At 38.0% G+C, this 20,548-nt stretch overlaps 1 protein-coding gene across 2 annotated transcripts in view; it reads right to left on the bottom strand.

The window, feature by feature from the left end:
• Positions 1-17,378, bottom strand: part of NEGR1 (neuronal growth regulator 1) — an 817,887-nt gene extending 800,509 nt beyond the window's left edge. Inside the window, exon 1 of one of the 2 annotated variants that reach the window (XM_070592298.1) lies at positions 16,718-17,378. In XM_070592298.1, coding sequence (XP_070448399.1) covers positions 16,718-16,893 — 176 coding nt within the window. In that variant the 5' untranslated portion in view covers positions 16,894-17,378. The remainder of the gene's footprint in view (positions 1-16,717) is intronic. The other variant, XM_070592297.1, reaches the window with a different exon arrangement.
• Between the last annotated feature and the right edge of the window lie 3,170 nt (positions 17,379-20,548).

Genomic DNA, 20,548 nt, shown 5'->3' with positions numbered 1-20,548 from the left:
TGTCAAAGTTAAATATATGCTTATTAAAAAAAAACCCTAATGAAAAATTTTTAAAAAGTCATGTATCTATCTAGTCAAAGCAAAACAGAGTCTGTAGAATTTAAAGTTGTCTTTCCTTTACAACTTCGTTCTTCCTCCCTTGAACTGCTGCTATGTAGGCACTTCTTTCTGCAAAGAATTATCTCCCTCTGACCTCCTATCCCTCAGGTTAAGTGAGATGGTAACATAGTTTCTCCATTGTGCAACTGGCTAAAGAACTAAGCATTAATAGATGTTCAGCCTCTCCTGCTACTTTCTTCTTTTAAGGTTGAGAGTGAAGGAAAGAAGGCATCCAAGCAAAAGAGAAAAAACAAATGACAATGACAAAAGAGAATGGCAATAGTGTAATAAGGAAAGGATTAAGTAATTTTCACTTCATTATTCTTTCCTTAATTTTTCTCCTCATGCAATTTCATTCCTTCTTAGATATTTACATTATTTACTCAACACACATTTATTCAGTGGAAATGGGGAGAGTGTGATGGGGAATGGAGCACACAATAGGAAACAGTGGCCCCTAGAAATCAGAGGCTTTGACAAATAGTCCAATATGGAGGCCAGAATGAAATCAAACGTTCTAGAGCCCTGTGAAAATAAAATAAAATCTGTAAGCTTGAGCACTTTGTTTATGTTATCAGTAATATGAAGAAAAGTACGCTGAACAAGAACTCAGACTGAGTTCCTTCCCAAGCTTTAATAATTACAAGATATACTTCTTATTCATAACCAAGAAGTCTTTAAACATCTAAGTTTATATTTATTCATTTGTAAAACTGAAATTTCAACACTTCTCTCTTAAGGTGTTGTGATATTTAACTAAGATAACATATAAACAATAAAACACTTCAAGATACAATTATTATTTTACAAGTATGAAGGAAATGTTTAAATTTTAATTCAAAATTTGTAAGACATTTACAATGATATCTTGATTTCCACTTTAATAGTATTATTTAAAGCTATTATTAAATAGCTAGAGACTTCATATTGGAGGCTTTTAAATATACAAAAAAATTAAAAATTACAAAATACATTTTTAACTATTATATCATTTTTGTTCTTTGAAACGCATTATTTCTGTAACGTTTTCATTGTTTATTATTCAAAGTAAAATAATAAATATGGAGATCAAATAGTTTTATAGTAATATTTACATTTTTTCAACCTAGTTTAGTTTTTTTAATAATATTTAAATGGATCAATTATTTTTAATGACAGAAAATATAGCCCCTACTGACATGCATAAAAGGTTTAATAATGTATAGACTTTATGGGTAATGAAGTAATTATCATTTAAAATGCCGATATTTTATTTCTTCTTAAAAAATTCCTTTCTTGAACATAAAGAAAAATTTGGAAAAATGTACTGGTCTAATTTTTATATAGATGGAAAGCTATTATCAAGACATTTTATATATGCCTGCTTTAAGATTATTTATGTTAATCTAATAAATTTATAATCATTATGCAAATTACTGTGCCAAGTGAATTTTATGTATTTATTTAGTTGCCATTTATTCATAAAATAGTTCAATAACTGTACATAATTTAACATTTTCTTCTTAATCAAAAGTTGTAAAACTACACAATTAGTACCAATTTATACTTTCTATGTCAGAATTTTTCTGTAAGCTATACTAACTCTAAACTCTTGGAAAATCTTTTTGTTATAATTATGCATGACTGATGATGGCTATTTGACCACCAACCTATCTACTAACAGAAATGAAAATCATTGAAAATAGATAATAAGTTGACTCTTTCTTTAAGAAGATAGTTTTTGTTAGCCTTATTTTTAATTAGTTTTGTGGTAATAAAGTCAATCAGCTTAAATATTTTGGTTTAATCCTCCAGTATATCAAATCTCCTTTTTTGAGTTTTCTCTAAGTATTTTCAAAATGACCAAGATGCAAATCCCATGATTTCATTTAACAATTAAGAATGAATTTTGATCCTAAAGTGTGTTTCAAATTTACTAAGGAATAACAACTCAGTGGTTAAGAGTAGTACAAGGAAATGCAAAACAATCAATCCATAAACTATTTATTGAACATCCCGTTGAATGTCTGGAATATATACTGCAGGTATTGGAAACTAAAAGTTCTTTACTATTAAAATCAAACTAAAGACTCTGTTTCTTAAAACCCTAAGGTGTGTAATATTAAGGATACCTGTTAGGAACTTCTAAGATATTTGGAAAAACTTCAATGAGCTGCCTTCCTAAATTTATGAATTTAAAAATTATTTTCTTACTAGGCAACAGAAATCATAGGTATTATCATCATTGTCATAACACAATATTCATCACAATTCTCCCACTCTGAAATGTATCTGACTGGTCCTATCCGACTGGAACTTAATTCTTCCTCCCCACTTGTGATATCCTATTTTATGATCTTCTACTCCAAAAAATTATGGAGAAAAAAACACTACAGCACCATTCAGTCTAGAATTCAAATAATTTTATTTAATCAAATATCTCCAATATCGTATTTTTATGTATTGTTACATTAAAAAAAATCAACCACATTGCTTAATTCCTCAGATGATGTTTGGTGAGAACATTTCCCATCCACATGATCGGATCTTCACAATGTTATTAATATTAACATTTTCTGGGAGTATGGCAGGGCAGCCATGTCCTCCTGCCTCACAAAATGTCTGGTGAGTGGTTCATAGAACACTAAAATAAATACGAAGAAATGGAGATATGGATACTGATTCACCTGAAAATGTACTCCAATGGGATTTGTGTAAAAATGTTAATAATTGCAAATTATAATAAACAAATTAAAAATGCATGTGTCTCATATGTAGATACACTCTCAAACTGAGCATAGAAAGGACTCTATTGAGAGAAACTAGTTTTTGTAGATTCATTTACTCGTGTCCCCAAATATTTTTCTACTCACCAAGCCTGTTCAAGGCTTCAAGGGATACAGAGGCAATTATGGTAACAATTCTGTCTCCACAAGTCCTTTACAGTAGTGGGGTAGAGGTATTTTATAAAACATGTATATAAATAACTAAAATACAAGGAAGGAATTGCTTATGTTCACCAAATACATTTTGTTAAATCCAGCATTAATGCAAGGTAATTGTTCAGGCTCACAAAGTCATGAAGCAAGTAAATTCACAAAAACATACAGCTATGTATATATTTGGATATATAAATTTGAGGAGATATATATATATCTCCATGTGTTTAAATTTTGCTTTCAATTTTTCAATTCTGAGCAAAATAATGAAAGTTCTATTAAAAAATTTGCATTGAGGCTAAGTCTAGAAAAAGAATAGAAGTTGGTATTTACTGAAAAGCCATTTTGGAAAATCAATTGATGTGGAGAAGAAAGTCCCACAAAAGAGGGGGCGACTGTAAGAAATCCTACTTGAAATAAAGAATAATTAATGAAATAAGTCCCTGAAGTCAGAAAATAAGCTCATCAATTTTTGAGATTAGAGAGAAGTGTCATCTATTCTGTTGGAGGAAGGAGACTCAGAATAGTTCAGAAAATTAAGAGGCAAAAGCATGGAAGCACTATTTCAATGAAGAATTATTTGCAGAAGAATTTCAAATATTGTTTGCTTTGCTGGTCAAACAGAGGATCAGATGGTAATTATGAAGTGTTCCTTACATACATTACCATTCCAACCAAGGAAAACAATAATGCAATATACTGAGAAAAGTGTAGCATTTTAGAAGAAACACATAATGATCAGAAGGTTTTGATGTCAACAGAAGAAAGTGTGAGTAATAAATATACTCTTCATGGACATTCGGAATATGTCAAAAACTGACAATAAATTTAGGGGAAAACCCACGTACAAAAGTATTAAAGAGAGGACAGTATGAAAGCAAAGCATCTCGTATGAAGGAAAAATGAGTCCAAGAAGTAGACACAAGATGAATGAGACAGGCATCACATGTTCAGATTACCTCTACTTTTCAAAGTATCAGAAAGCTGCCTTAAATTAAAAATAGGTGAGCCTCAGAAGTTATCAGGGAACAAACAGAATACAGGAAGCACAATATAACATGTGACAATTCCTTTCACTAGCTAGTCCTGACCATAAGTTACAGCTATATTAAAGGAAGGGAGAGAGAAAAGACACTGACACAGAGCACCAACCATGTGCTGAACACTGCTTTGGGCACACTCACATACTTTATTACTAGGATTCACAATAAGTATAGGAATAGCCATCAGTATTTCTATTTTACAGGCAAGAAAACTGAGTCTCAGAGGAGCCAAATAACTTGCCTGTGACCAGAAAGCTAATAATGGGTGAATTAAAAAGTCAAACATACGTTCTTTACACTACACGACACTATTAAGGATGCAGGTTGAACTAGAATGCAAATTCAACAGAAGAGACCTTATCCCTTATCACCACTGTACCTGAAACTCATAGAAAGCATCTAGCATATGGCAGGCACTCAATACTATATGCTGAAAAATGGTGAATAAATGTCTGAAAGTCCATATGCCCCGTGGAAACACTACACGATGAGTAGACAAAATACAAAACAAATTGCTGAAAGAAGAAAAAAAAAAGAAAAATCAATTCAAGTATCCTAGAATTTAGTAAATATAGTCTATACAAATAGCCATGTGCAAGCTTCATGCAAAGTCCCGTGAAGGATTTGCAATAACAGAAGTGAATGTTACATAGGACACTGGCTGTTACGTTCCTTTGCAGAGTCAAAATAGGTAACAACATACCGTAAGGTAAAATTTCTAGAGTAAACATTATGAAAAGGAAAGGTGCAGCAATTCAGAATTCAGAGAAGGAAGAGTTAGAACTGGGCTAGAGAAGGTTGAAAACGTTTTTGAACGATATGAGACAAAAATAAGAATTTATATTGGGAAAGCTTTGGATAGCCAAAGAACAAGTCATCAGGGAATTTACTCTCCTCTTGGATGCACACATAAAATCTGTAGAAAGTGCATATGTAAAATATTTTAAAGAAGATTCTTAAATTGCATACCATGGGATAAAAACAAATGTTCATTCAATTAGGCTATGAACTATATATACGCCTTCTACCACCTAGCAAAGAAAGGCAACTGGTCTAACTCAAACACGTTCCATTTTATTCTTTGATTGTAATTAAACATAAGACTCTATAACATATTACTGACATATTTAACAAAATTGGAAAAAAAAGTATTTTTTTTAGGTCCCTGAATTTTTTTTGATCTTCCCGTCTATCTTGGGAAATAATGGTGCTCAACCCTCTAGGCTGCCTCACCCTTTTCAAAGGAAGGCTGTAAATCGATTTAATTCAGCTGTTTAGAGTTATCCTTGAAGTAGCATTCAAATGATTAAGTTGAGGACTTGGAGTACTACAGCAAGCATCCACTGCTTTTCCTTTCCGTTAAGGACCACAGTACACAAAAGCTCCAGGAAATATCGTGGCTTTAAAAATATGAGCATTGGCTTTGGAGACACACAGGCCCAGGATCAAGTCCTAGTTATGCCATTTACTAGCCGTATTAAAGTTTGGAAAGTTATTCATCTTCTATGAGTTTGTTTCTCCACTTAGAAAGTAGAAAAATTGTAGGTTGCTATGAGGATTCAATGAGGTAGCCGATGTATAACGCCTAACTATAAATGATGTTCAAACACTGTTCCCTTTTTTTTTCTCTTGTGTTATCAGTAGCTTGTAATCATTAGGGATGAAATCATTTTTGGATGAGAGTTTTTTCTTTTCGGAATATTTATAGTTTTAAGAATTCACTATTTTCTAATTTCATATTTTTCCTCAAATATATAACACACCTTTTTGACTTTTTTATCATTGTCAACTTAGCAGTAGCTAAAATGCAGCTGGTGCTTAATAAATGTTTAATAACTGAATAAGCTATAAGCTTATCAATTGCTATGATCTTTCCTTAGTGAGAGACACAAGATAGTAGAAAAGTCACTGGGCTTGGATAAAAGGACCTAGATTTGAACTCTGGCTCAGCCACTACCTGTCCTACCTGGGGCAGGTTATCCTACCTTTCCAAGCCTCAATATACTTGGCTGTAAAACTGGGAAAGCAATACCTGATTGCATATTGTTGTGAAAGTATGTCATATAGAGTAGGTACTCGGTGAGTGTTAGTTGAATCATGATATATATTGATGGCTCTGTCACGATTATAAACTTAAATCATTCTGCTGTGCCTTTGGTAAATATACAGAATCACAGCAAGCATTCATATTTTCTGAGCTTCTACGGAGTATACTGTCAATGCATAAAATGGCAAAGTAGAGGGTAGTTCCTGCCTCTACAGACTGCTTCTCAACTGTACTGCCTGCAGCATGACATACAGATGCCCTAAGGAACCACAAGCGCATATCAAATCCTGAACAACTATTTGCTACCCCACCTAGAACACACAGTTGGCTACTTTTTTTTAATTCTAGCCCTCTTATTGACTATTCCAATGTTGTCACCAGTTATCACTTCTTCCCTTCTAAATTCTGTCACAAATGTTAATCTTCCCCCTCTAACTCCTCCACTGCCATCACATTGTACTTTCTAATCCCTCTTATTTCTTCTCTTCTGTCTCTTTTTATTTCTTCTTCTGTCCTCGATGTTTCACGTGACCACCCAGATACAGTGATCTCTTATTTCTAGTATGTGAATCAAGTCACCATCAGTCTGTTGAGCACAAAATTCGTGATTCCACTGCTATTGAGAGCCCTGGGTCTGCACTCTCATAGCTAAAACTTCTTTTGATGTATTTCATCTTCTAGATTTGCAGTCATTTCACTTGCTTCCTGGGCCCAACAACAACAACAAATTGGGCTCAACAAAAACAACAATGCCCCTTGTGCATTCCTTAGATAAGATGGCCATGGAGTTTATCAAAACCCCACTCTTTTTGGTTTGAATCGACCAGTCGGTCTTAGCCAGGGAACCCCAAAGCACTCCACCTACGGATCCTAATAAAGGTATGTGCCCCAGGTCCTGACACTCTCTCTGCCTGCATCCTGCCTTGACCTCCCTGGGTGGCTCCTGGAGGCATGCCATGTACTTCCTCCAGGACCTGAGCAATAAACTTCTCTATTTCAACTTCCCTTGTGGTCTTTTGTTGAACCGCAGCTCACCATCTGACACCCCAGGGCTCTACTTAACAAATGGTATTTTAACAAACTCACAACAAAAATATATGTTCAATGAATACTGTACTGTGGGTTCACAAATAACTGAATAGTAATTTAAACAGAGAAAAACATACCTATGTTAGTAAGTAAATAGTGCCAACAAATTTCAGATTGAGATTAGGAGAAGAAAAGCAGCATATATTATTAGCTAATACAAATTTAGTGTTTACTATGTGGTAGGTACTGTGTTAGCATTTTACATGCATTATCTCACATAATCCATGCAGCTCTGTTAGGGAGGTACTAAGGGAGGATAGCACATTTGTTCAAGGTCACAAAGCCAGTAAATAGAGAAGCAAGAACTCAAACTCTCATCACTCCCACCCTGGACACTTCAAAGCACAATGGGTTTCAATGCAACTAAACAATTACAATAGAAGATAAACTCCGTGGGTAAACAAAAGTAACTCTTCATATGTATTATTTCATATTAATGATGTACGAGCAAAAGAAATGATCAATGATATATGGTCAAGAAGACAAGCAAGCAATTATTCAAAGATTTATATATAATTTCCTTTTCCAAAACATTAGCCCCTGACCCTATCATAGACCAAGGTACAGAGCTGCTATCTATATTTTAAAATAAACATAAATGCACTAGCAACTTGGAAGAGAAATATGTCCGTCAGGGTAAAACATGATTTTAGCACTTCATTTTGTACAATGTACATCACTTCATCATGGGAAGGATGTAGGTTCAGGATTATTAAAATGAATGAATGAATTGAAGTTAAATTTATTCCTTCTTACTGTAATTCTGCGATACAGTGCAATTTGTGGGTTTAATTTTGTCATCCCAGTGATGTAAAATCTTAGGTAGTTTGATCAGAAGTCACTCATACAGCATAACATACTTTCCTCCCTCCCTTCCTTTCTCTCTTCTTCAATTCCTCTACTCAACATTCAGGTTTTGAGCACAAATAACATGCCAAGCAATATGTCAAGCAGTAGAGATGCCATTTTCTATTCAGCTGATGAATTACAAGATATTAATTTGAAAACAGGTTACTTACAAATCAAATATATTTACATATGTTCTCCTATAAGAAATATTGTATCTATAAGATTAGGAAAACTTCATGATCCCTTTGATTTATTCACTTAATATCCCCATACAACAGTATGTAATGTTATTGGAGGAAATCTACAAACAATACTCTCTTGCCGTCTGATTACAGCTCTTAGATTTGCAGTATCTCTTAAATTCATTTAATATCTCTAAATTTAATTCAGTTGCATGAGAGGAAAGGTGTTTCTGAAGACAACAGAACACATTTTTCCCACGGCCCTTTAGATCATCCAAAACCTTTCAATACTTTACGACAGTAGCTATAGCTTTAAAGAAACCCTATTTCGTAGCATGAGCATGGGCACTGGACCTGTGTCCAAATGACTTAATGAAATTCAGTAAAGAACAATTTAGTTCTGGACTGAAAAGGGTTATAACATCTTTCTTAAATTGAACAAATTACCAGCTATCTGGAAAGTATAATGCATTGGCTTCTGTTCAAAAGAGCAACACTTAAAGTTGGCAACACTGCCAAATTCCTCCTTTCTTATATCCCCCTTTTCCTAGAGAAAGTGATTAAAAGACCAATTCCCATGCCAGCTGGATGCTTAAGAGCATGAAAGGTCCTCTGTCAAGATTCAGAACTTGATATGGCTTAGAAACCACTATGCTAATAGATAACCTTCTCAACATTATAAATCAAAGCCACATGGCCACATTAAAATTCTATCAGCTAGTATCAATACCCTGTGGTTTATACAGCACTGTTGACCTACCTCTGGGAGATGGTTGGAATGATACAAAAGTTCTACTCTGGTTTGGGGTATGCAGCTACTTTTCACAATTGAGAGTTATTCTTCCAAAGCAAATAGCCAATTCTCTCTACCTCTGTATCTTTATTGATTTTATTTAATTTAAACCTTAGGAGAAAGGAAGAGGAGGCTCCATGAACTGAGGTAGAAACAAAAAAAATGTTAGGAGGTCACAATAGACATTTTGCTATTTCGTACTGTTCCTATTATCTGCTGATTATAATTGCAAAGAGCAAAAGCCTTCCTATATAATTTAAAATCCTAGATCTTCCTAAAATTATAACTACATCTCAAAATCTTACAACTGTACCATTGCATTTCAAACATTTTCTGCTGAAACCCATAGTAATAAATACATCTAACATCTTGGCACACACAAACACACACAGGAAATAAAAGTTGAACCAAATGATACTATGTATACTGCCTTCTACTCTATTTTAGTACATTTTATTTAAAAAATATCTTTTGTATCTGGTACATTTTCTTCAAGAACCACTAGTGGGTTGTGTCCTGCAGTTTAAAGACACTGAATGATTCCAATGTATGTGTCTTAACCCACTAGGACTTCTGCATGAATTACTTAAGGCAGAGACTATTGAGAGAAGGATTCAATTAAAAGTACTTAATCACTATAAGTATGCAGATCCAACACAGTATTAAATATATCACAATTACTGAAATGTGAAACAATTAATAAACTAAAGAACAAATACATTTATTCCTTCACTTGTCTTTCCACAGGTTCATTAATTTGAAAAATAGTGAGGTGGCCAGCCCAGTGGCGCAGTGGTTAAGTTTGCAGGCTCCGCTTTCGTGGCCCAGGGTTCACAGGATTGGATCCTGAGTGTAGACCTACACACCGCTCATCAAACCACACTGTGGCAGTGTCCCACATACAAAATAGAGGAAGACTGGCACAGATGTTAGCTCAGCAACAATCTTCCTCAAGCAAAAAGAGAAAGATTGGCAGCAGATTTTAGCTAAGGACCAATCTTCCTCACCAAAAAAAATGAAGGAAAAAAAAGTGCATCTTAGCCTGATATATGCCAGGTTCTGTGTTAAGGCCCTAGGGAGAGATGAACAACAGGTACCCAGATGTTTTGCCAATCAAAATTTATACAGCCAAGAACAGAAAGTGCGTTTTAAGAAAACATCAAAAAACTTATTAATTTCTTCAGTATCTTGTAAATTATACCATATTTGGAGATGTAGTAGACTAATTAAAATACAATTTGATAATGGTTATGACCATGTAGAAAAATCCTAGCTTTTACTCTCTAGTAGTATGGGAAGTTCCTGTTTCCACGATGAATTTGAAACACACAAAATACCTTATAAAAGAGCACGTGATCCAATTTAAAATTTCCTTTGCAAAAGCCAAAGATAGGTAATATGATGCTCCTGGGGAAAAACGGAACAATAAATTTTATTGTCTCTTTTACATAGAAAGTGTCAATGACAATCTATAATGGATCAGCAAAACCTTGAAAAGGATGGAATGGGAGATCAATAAGTCCAACTTCCCTCCCCATTCAGAAATCCTCTCTTAAGCATCCTTGAGAGAGAGTCAATTCATTAATGATGATTTTAAATTAACATCTTCAAAAGTGTGGCGAAATGTACCAAAAGTAAGACTAAATTATGGTGCCTGCTGTTTACACTGGAGCCACATACCTTCATAAGCGACTTTCAGAAAGTACTTTGAAGGGGAAAGGTCACCACACTGCCTAACACTCAGCTAAGAAGGAGAGTAATAAAGAAGCAATACCCACTAATGAAGCTTCCCTTAGCTCTCCTACATAAGTTCTGTGATGTCTACAATGTCTTAATGTATGCCATTTTGAACAGGATATGGTAGAAAAGTGATCTGATTTCTAATCAAAAGATTCAAATGGCTTGAAAGACTAATTTCTACAGTGGACAAATTCTTGAACCATGGGCACTGTTATGGTCATGTACTTCAAATACTTCACAAGAAACTGAAAACTTTGATTAGCTCCTCAGGTATTAAGCTTCATAAAAGAAAGGCGCTTAATTCCTATCGATTTCAATAGGCAACTCTTTAGGAATGACCTCAGCATTTTGATCACATATCCACAGGCAGAGTTTAGCCCGACTTCTCTTCTGTGCAGCCAAAAAAAAAAAATGATACAGTATTATTGATTGAATCTTCCCAATACACATCCATCAATTTTCCTATCCACAGCAATATAGTTTATTATATATTTTTCTACTGAAATTATTTGTTGAATTGTATACTTAATTAAATATTGATACATTTGCCTTATTATTCTCACCATAATCCAGGTATTAAAAAAAAGCCCAAATGTCCATCTTTCTTCTTATAATGTGCCCCAATGTTATTAATGGTTGAACTTTTATGCGAGTCATCTTAACAACTATTGTCTCCAATGCTAGTAAGCAACATTTATAGTGCCATGGGCAATGTAGTCATTCAATCAAATGTAATTAAACTTACTGAAACTACTGCTTTTCACTATGTATCAATCAGGGTTCTACCAGCAAAACTTAAACCATTCTGGATATTTAAGACAGATGGAATTTAATGCAGGGAATTGATTACAAAGGGTATAGAAAAGTTGAGAAGCTGAATAGGTGATGGTAAGAAAACCCAGAAGTTAGAACAGCAGGAAGCTCGCTATTGCTCCTGGGATGGAAGAACAAATGGATGAAGCAGTAAACAGAAGCCCGAGAGCCAGTTACGTGGAAGATGGAAGAAAGAGGTTCCAGTGGGAGATGGAAACACTCTGGATATTGCCCAAATCCATGAAGGAAGGGAGAAACACTCTTACTCATCATGTCCTCCATTCTCCCCAAACCTTCCATTGAGCAACCATAGCCTGATGACAGCTGACATGGCTGAATGGGAAATGCAGCCTGCGGGACCGGCTCCACTCTCTATCTCCAGTAGCATCCTGCAGCAGAAGGATGAAGGCTAATAGAACAGCTCTGCCAATCATTACAGCTCACAGTGTAGCATTTTATTCCATATTCTGGAACACGTTTTTCCAAATTGACTCAGTATGACAATCTAGTGTCCCTTCTCTTTTCAAGAAGGAAAAAAACTCGGAATGTTAAAAGTATTTAATAAGCATATAGGTTTTTAAATAATGCCTTAATGTTCTAAATTGAAAATGCCTTATTTAATTAAACAGTATATTTGGAATATGTGATGTATCAGTGTGTAGGAATGACTCAACAGACAATGTGAGACTCTCCACTGAAATTCCAAAAGTACAGTGTGATTGATTTCTACTGCTATTGGTAATTCTTCATTCCCATACATAAATCATTTCCTTTTTTGTTTCCAATAGCATGCATTTCCAACCAAAGCTAATTAAGGTAGTCTAATCAAAAGGCAAATGTACTGGACAAAAATGCTGAGAAGTAATAAATACTTGTCATAGCCATTTATAAATCTACTTGTAGAAGTTTTGTGGCTTCCCGTGGAAGTATCTTCTGTGGAAATGTACCCTATGTTCTCCACTTTAAGCAAAAGTTCTCCTCTTTATTACAATATCATATTAAGATTTCATATAACTTTCATTCAAATTTATTGCATTAAAACGACAGAGTTGTGTTCATCTTTTCTAAGGTAAAAGAAGATATCACATTTAAGAAAAGAATCTTTCTTCCTTTCTTTGATTAAAGCAGGACAAGCAGAGAATAGGATATTTTGGATTCGTATCAGGAAGACAGTTTAAAATGTACAAAATTCACACAGAAGAGTTAAAGTAGAAACAGATTGAAAGAATTAGCTTGAAAATGACGTGTTTTAAAAGATGTTCAGGCTTTGGGAGGATATAAGTGAGGATGCTCCTTGTATTGTTTATGAAGAATACTAAACATACTGGACGTTAACATAACTGTTTTGATAATAAGGTGAAAATAAAGCAATAGATTCACATTAAAGTAACTTCAAAACTACGTTAATAAAAGTCATCTAAAACTTATGTATGGATCCAGAGCAGAGTTATGCTCTGCTTGATTCTCCAGGTCTAGAAACACTGGGTTCTGAAGCGTGACCCACGTGGTTCTAGCATCTCCTGTTCTTCGCTGTGTCACCTCATGAAACATTAACTCCTATCTTCCATGTCCTACAAAATGAAATTTGAAGACTAGAGAAAAAGTTGATTTCTCCATATACAAATTAGCAAGTTTTGTTAGACATAGGTATTCTATGTATCAAACATAAAAATTTTATGTATGAAACTAATACGTATTAAACATTGTACCAATCAAAGTCGATCTTTAATAAGCTAATGAAAAAGTTAACTTGTGTTTATAGCAACTTACCACGTACTCTAGACATCCATGCATTTATGTAAATCCAAAGTTTAAGTAAAGGAGGTACCAAACATCACTATTTCATATAGACGCATCACTAATTACTTATTCAGAAGGTCCAAATAGCTTAAGTAAATCCTTCAGAGATTTATCAGTGAATAACATTATTAGAAGTGAGGGACATTTTGACGTTTAATATATTGCTTCACTCACTTTAAAAGGCAAAGTTAAAATGATAAGAATGTTAAAATTATTAAATAGAATTTCACTGTAAGTCCTCTAAGCTAAACAGAGAAGATGATTTACAAAATAATAGATATAGTTAGCAGATTACCGAACGAATTTCCCTTTTGTAATTATAACACCACATAGGGAAAGTTTTGTTTTTCTTGATTCATTTCTCTAAAACAGACATTCTAGCATTTAGGAGATAGAAATGTATCATTTGACCTTTACACTTCTGTTTCATTAATGTAACCAGCAGCAACAGAGTCACTGACTGACATGTTTGCACTTTCAGGCCTTTAGCACTTAAAGTTATTTGATAACTGTTATGCCACTATTTGCTTTCTATTAGAGCCACTTTGAGGGATGGGTTACATCAAAAACATAGTATACTGTGTAAAGCTTAATAAATGATATCATGTAATTCAGTAAAGCACTTTCTTGAGCACTAGGTTTCTGTACTCTGACGGGGGGGGGGGTTGTATGTTTGAGAGTAGGTTTTGTTTTGTTTTGTTTTCTAATGAATTAGAGAATAACATGAAATATGATTCTAAGTATCCAAGGGAAAAACATAAAATATAACTCTGTGACATTACTTTTGATGGAAAACATGTCACTTGACTAACACTCAGTCAGTCCTTAGTTTCTATTGGTCTATGAGCAGTGCAAATACCAGGTGCAGAAAAACAGTCAAGAAAAATCACTGTCACCATTTAATGGTTTTTTTTTTTTTTTTGATTTTTGTTTTCTTAACACAGAGAGCATTTCTTGAAAATGCCTATGTTAAAATAGTTTAAAACCTATGGACAATGCAAAAAGGTAAAAAATGGGATACTCCCTAGAGAATTCTAGAAGTACCATAAGCAAATTACTTTGGGTAAAAAGTAATGCACATCAGATTTCTGTTTCATTTGACCAAAATGATTCTGTTAACAAAAGAAGAAAAAACCACTGCAATTCGTTAGAAACATCATTCGGAAGAGACAGAGATTCTATTCTTTTTAAGAAGTTTAAAAGTCAAAAGTTCTCTAAAATATTACACAACTCAGGATATAGCATATAAATGGATGAGGTACAGTGCACACAAGTAAACAAGAACTGCGCCAAACCAACAACACTGGAAAGATACTGTCCTCTCTAGTGAGAGGAGCTTCACTATTGCAAGCAATGAGTTAACCAAACACAGCTCTCCTAGAAGCAAAATGTGGGTCCAGCTCTTTAAATTAGCCACAGTATTTATTAGATTGCTCATTGGAAACAAAATGCCAAGATACATCATCAAAAGACAAATGTTAATGCTCATTACAAATAAGCAATATGCTGCTATAAACGTATAGATTGCAGCTCCCCTGATGTGTGTTTGCAGCTCCTGAAAATAATGTTTCCTCCTCACCATTGCTCAAACTCCCAAAACAAACTTAATCTAAAGAACATACATATGAGTGTATATCCTCTGTGTGACCCAGAGTTCATTGCTTTTACCAGCAATGAAAAGCTATTTTACTAAGTTACAACAAATTGTTACTTTTGTATACATCCAGTGGCATTCTGTGTTTATGGCAAAGATAACAACATATATTATAAAAGCATGCTATTAGTGTATATTAGAAGCTACAACAGTATTCCATGCCAACTTGGACTCATAAGCTTGTCTCAGAAGGTGTAAATCAGGTACCACACCCAGATCGCAGATCATTAAATTTAAAATATGTTGCATGATTCAAACAGAAACATATCCCACTCTCTTTCACCTTACACATGCCATGTATACTGATTTTGTGCAATTCAAACACATATAAGGCAACTACCACCCAGTGGAGAGAAAGAAAGAAAGAAGATCTTTAAGGAGATTTGAGGTGTATGTCAGGTGGGGTGTTAGGGGGAGAAGGGAGGGCGATGGGAAATGAAGGAATAAGGGCATTTAGCCTTGTTTAGAAGTAAACACTGCTGATCATCAATTTACATTTTCACAGGAGAGAAAACGTTTCCAAGAGCTCACTCTGCAGTGTGGCTTAGGGGAAAAATCAGACTATGGATCTCCAAAACATTTCAATGCTCAAGCTTAGGGAAAAGAAGGGAAGAAGGGAGAGTGAGAAAAAAGAAGTAAAACTGAAGTGGAAGGAGGGAAGGAAGAGGGGATAGAGAAAGCGGAGAGAGAGATGGTGTGTACACATATGTGAGTGACACAGTGTGGAACAGTGAAGGAGTATGTGCCTTTTAAACAGCAAAGAGATCCTGAATACGAAAGTGGTTGTTAGAGCACGGAAGTGTCAGTGTGTGTGAGCATGTGAAATTGAGAGTATGTGAGGGAATGTGTTTAAGAAGAGATTTGTGAGAGTGAGAATATGGTACTGGAAGGGGTTAGAGGGAACAGGCATGTGTGAGTGACAGCGATGGAAAGGATTTGGAGAGAGGGATGGGAAACGTGAGTCAAACAAGGGAAGACAACATCGCAGAACAGGGGCATTAATGAGGAACAGAACGGGAAAAGGTGGAGAGTGGAGGCAATGGGGTTTAATCAGAGGATCAGTAATTAGAGTGGTGGAGATAAAAAAGGAGAAAAGAGACAAGAAGCGAGAGCAAACAGAAAAAGGATGAAAAAAGGCAATAGAGGGAAAGGAGCATAAGAAGGAAGTGGGGAAATGGGAAAAGATAAAGAGGAGGGAGAAAAGAGAGAAGGGAGAAGGCGGTAAGAGGAAAGAAAGCTGAGGAGGGAGAAACTGAGCTATGTGTCCAAGTGAGAGGGAAAACAAATGGGAGCAGGCAGCCAGCAGTTTGAAAAAGTGGCTGAGGCTCGCGTAAAATAGAAACAAACCTGATAAACTTGTCAGACTCTCCAAGAGTATCCCATGACAGTAAAACAGAGACCCAGTGAACTGAGTTTCAAAGTGGCACCTGCCCCTCCTAAACCTCACGCTTCACTCATTCCCGGGCTCCTGGCGTTCCAGCAAAGTGCTTTAGCATCACGAGTCCAGCTTGCTACCTGCCCCAGCGTGCAGGGGCCAGGGCTCCGGGCACAACCAGTACCTGCATTTCTTGAGATGTTTTGATGGTGATCACCACCAGCATTATTACTGGGTTTAAAAAGAGTCAAGAAGGGTGGAAAGAGACAGAAAGATAGACTGAGACAAGTACGAAAAGCACGCCGTTCTTCCTACCTAAGCACCGCCGTGTCCCCTTTTCTGACCATCATGTTGTCCACGGCCGCCCAGGGGAAGTCCACACTCTGTCCAGCCGGGAGGCAGGAGGGTAGCAGGCAGCACAGGCTGAGGAGCACCGCCGCCAGCCACTGGTTCGAGCAACAAGCACCCTGCACCAACAGCATCATGTCCATCCCTGCTAGGGCTGCTCACTCTCCAGCAGCTTTCAGCTCGCACTCCCCCACCCCCTGGTGCTGGCGAATCTTCCCGGGAACCAGGCGGCGCGCCACAGAATTTTTTTTTCTTTCTCTCTCTCTCTCTCTCTTTTTTTTTTTTTTTTTTTTTTTGGTGGGTGGGTGGGTTTCTTTTCTTTCTGTTTTTCCCCCTGTAGTTGTTGGTGTTGTTTCTCTCTTTTTTGCCTCCCCTCCTCCTCCTCTTCGCTTTCCCTCCCTCCCTCCCCTCCCACCCCCTGGCACCACACTACACCTCCTCTCGGCTGCTTTTGGCCGAGTCCGGAGTGTGTCTAATTCTCGGCGGCTCGCACACCATCTAGCGAGGCGGCGAGCGCGCCGGCGAGTGCGGGAGGAGGCGGGCGGCGGCGGCGGCTGCAATCGCAGCGGCGGCGCGGGGCGCAGTGGCGGCCGGCGGCCCCCGAGCTCGCGCGCGTTGCCAAGCGGCCGTTTCCTTAGCAACCCCGCCCGGGGACTGGGGATGCAGCGGGGGGGAGGGGGAGAATGAAGGGGGAAAAAAAAGAAAGAAAACGGAAAAAAACCCCCACAAAAACCGGAGGAGGTATATCACAATTATGCAAACTGAGGGGAACAGAGATGCAGCGTAGACAGAAAGCTTCCCTTCCTGTCATATGCACTAGAGTGATGCTTTGCTAGAAAAGTCTCTGTGTCGGGGTGAGGAAAAGAGAGCAGAGGGGCGTTTTGCCTTCCCTCTCCGGTGCCTTTTACCTCTTGAGGCACCGTAACTTTAAAGTCCCCCAAGTTGTGGTCGGCGCCATCATGACGCGGGGACTGTGAGGTTTTGTTGTTTATATTTTTTTCCAATCTCGCCTGGGCGGCCGCGCTACAGTTGACAAGCGGCCAACTAGTTCACTCTTTACCTCTTTTCGGAAATAGGTAGGGACGGTGGCGGGGGACTGCTTCTGGAGGGGACGTGATGGTGCATGCAAGGCCTGGCGGTACAGCAGCTGGCGTGTCTATTGGGTCCGCCAGTATGGATTGGAGCCCCCACGCCCCCGTGTGTGTTGACACTAAATCGTGTATGTGTGAGGTATGGTCAAAGTGGAGTGTGTGCGGACGTGTGTTTTGAGGGTGTGTAGTATGCGCGCGCACGTGCGAGTGGTGCGCGCGGGGCTGTGCGCGCGCGGCACGCAGGCGCCCTGGGAGGGACGGGCTGGGTCGTGCCGGGATGCAGAGTCGGAAAGATACTGCAATCAAGGGTTTTAATTGTGTAGAGCCGGGCAGTCCTGTTATGTAAGAGGCAGTTTAACCCGTTTGAGCCTATCAGGCAGAATGATCAGCACATCCGAATCTAGGCAGGGCAAAGTTATCAGGTTTAACGAGTCACGGGGTTCTATTTTTTTTTTTTAACAGCCTCCAAACCAGGTTGGACAGGCTTCCTCCTCGGCGGTGAAAGCGGCTCCCCCCGCCCCTTCCCACGCCGCAGCCCCTGAGCCGCCCGCCCCGCAGCTGCGCGCCGCTGTCCTGGCCCACGGCAGAATAGGGTGCGGGGCCAGGGGCGGCCCGCCCGCTCCTCTTTTCCGCTTCTTCCCTTCTTGAACTCATTTCCAGATTCAACATCCTTTAGCTTTTCCGGGCCATTTGCAGATCAATGCGAGAACCAAAGCTGGAGTCAATAACAGTTACGCCAATCAATCTCCTTCAGCGAGGAGTTTGGGAAGCAGAGCGGGGAAGTGAAGGAAAGAAACAAGTAATTAAAAAAATACGCTCACAACGCACCCCCCCCCCCACCCCGTTCTTCCAGCCCTCCACCCCTATCCTCCTTAAGCAGTCTTTTGAAGATTTTCCTCGCCTGACCCCAGTCCTTCTTCCCTTGGAGGAAATAAAGCAAAACCTCGCACAACCCTAACTGGTTTTCCATAATGCCAGCAGGATCCTTTGGCAAAGCGCACAGAAGCAATAATCTCTGCAGGGGTCAGCATCCGGCTGCCTCCCCAGACTAAGCTCTTTACGAGGCAGGCAGGGAGTCGTTTTGCTTGGCGGTAGCGGTGCTCAGAGTGATTTTTATCGCCGTGCAGGAGGATATATGGCGAAAGGGAAGGGTTCCCATCACCTGTGACCACCCAGACTGACTGATCGAAAAGCCCCTAACCAGCGTCACCTCCCTGCTGAACGGACCCTCCAAGGTTCGCCAATTAACCGAAACGTTTGCAGCAGGAGTGACTGATGTTGTTAGTATTCAAGCTTAACTCTCAAACCGGGCTAGGAAATTGAGAGTGTGATCGTATTCAACCGCATTTGGAAACATCAATAAAATGTTAGTCATTTGCGGATGAATGAAAACATTTTCTTTACCGTCTGGTATGCTAGGGAAATAATTGTCAAATGACAGACTTTTGCTAATATTGATGCCAGATACCTAGATAACACTGTCGTCTAGTTAACTGCGTTTTTTCTTTCTCGCGTGGTACACGGATGGATAAAGCTTAAAATTATCTAGGGCAAACGGGGGATTAGAAGAATCGACATGTCGTACACATGGGCAAAACTATGCGGTCTTTATTATTTTCTCTAGAAATGATCTAGATCCCATTGAAGAGAAGGAGAAGGCACAGCTTCTGGCATTGGAACTCCGTTTAGTGCTGTTTTATGCAGAGATGGGGTGTCCGGGTTTTCTAGGACAAGCTATGGAAAGCATTCTTTTGTAACTGCTGTTTCCCAGAGATCTGACATCTTCAGTGAGGAGGGGAGAAGAAGTAGGGGGAATTTCTGTGACCTGGGATGGAGCTATGCAGCAGTTTTAATATGTGCATCAACCCTTCAGGCTTGTAAAAGGAAACTGGAACCATTGCTGTTTAAAGGCAAAGAGTTTATTTTCCTTATTTCCAGTTTTTATCTTAACTTCCGTTCACTGATCACAAAGCACTTAACTCACGAAACTCATCGGAAGGAAGCATATAACTAAACCGATGCATGCACTATGAGATTATTTGTATGTACATCACTATCATTTAAAGCGAGTGTGAGAATACTGAGTGGGGCAGCTTCTATAACTATGGGTACTTTTGCTGTTTCTGACTAGGGAGGAAAATGATTTTAAAAGCTTTTATGACTTTTTTCCCCCTCAACCTTTCTAAGGGCATGTATCTGAGAGGATTTTATAGGGTTTCCGGGATTTGCCTTTGAGGTCCTAGATTTCTTCCAAGCAGAGACTTAAATTCTGGCAGTCTTGGCTCCTTCTGAGGGAAAACAAAAACAACAAAATGAAAGAAAGAAAAGCATCCCAGCTCAGACTGCACGTAATTCCTTAGTGGATTTTTTTTTTTTTTTTTTTGAGTATCCGGAATAGGTAGCAGCATTATTTGAACTTTTTTCACATGTTGAGGGTTGGAGTGGGTGTTGCAGGATGCTCCTTTGGTCCGAGTTTTTAGGAACTGACATTGGAATGAATTACTGCTTCCTTTTGAATCAAGGACCTTTGTTTTCAAAGCTCAACTTCTAATGGTTGAATAAATGGGATAACCAGTATGGAGGTAGTTTGGAAGGAGAAAGTTGGATCCTGATTATGATAACTGAGTATGCCACACTCTAGATTGGCTCACACACGTGTTTTTCATGCCCTGTGACCTAAGGGGTGTTGGAAGGGTAAAGTTATAAG

This window comes from Equus przewalskii, chromosome 24, assembly GCF_037783145.1.
Source record: "Equus przewalskii isolate Varuska chromosome 24, EquPr2, whole genome shotgun sequence".
NCBI lineage: Eukaryota > Metazoa > Chordata > Mammalia > Perissodactyla > Equidae > Equus > Equus przewalskii.
The sequence above is the reverse complement of the archived record's forward strand: the minus strand, read 5'-3'. Positions and strand labels throughout refer to the sequence as shown.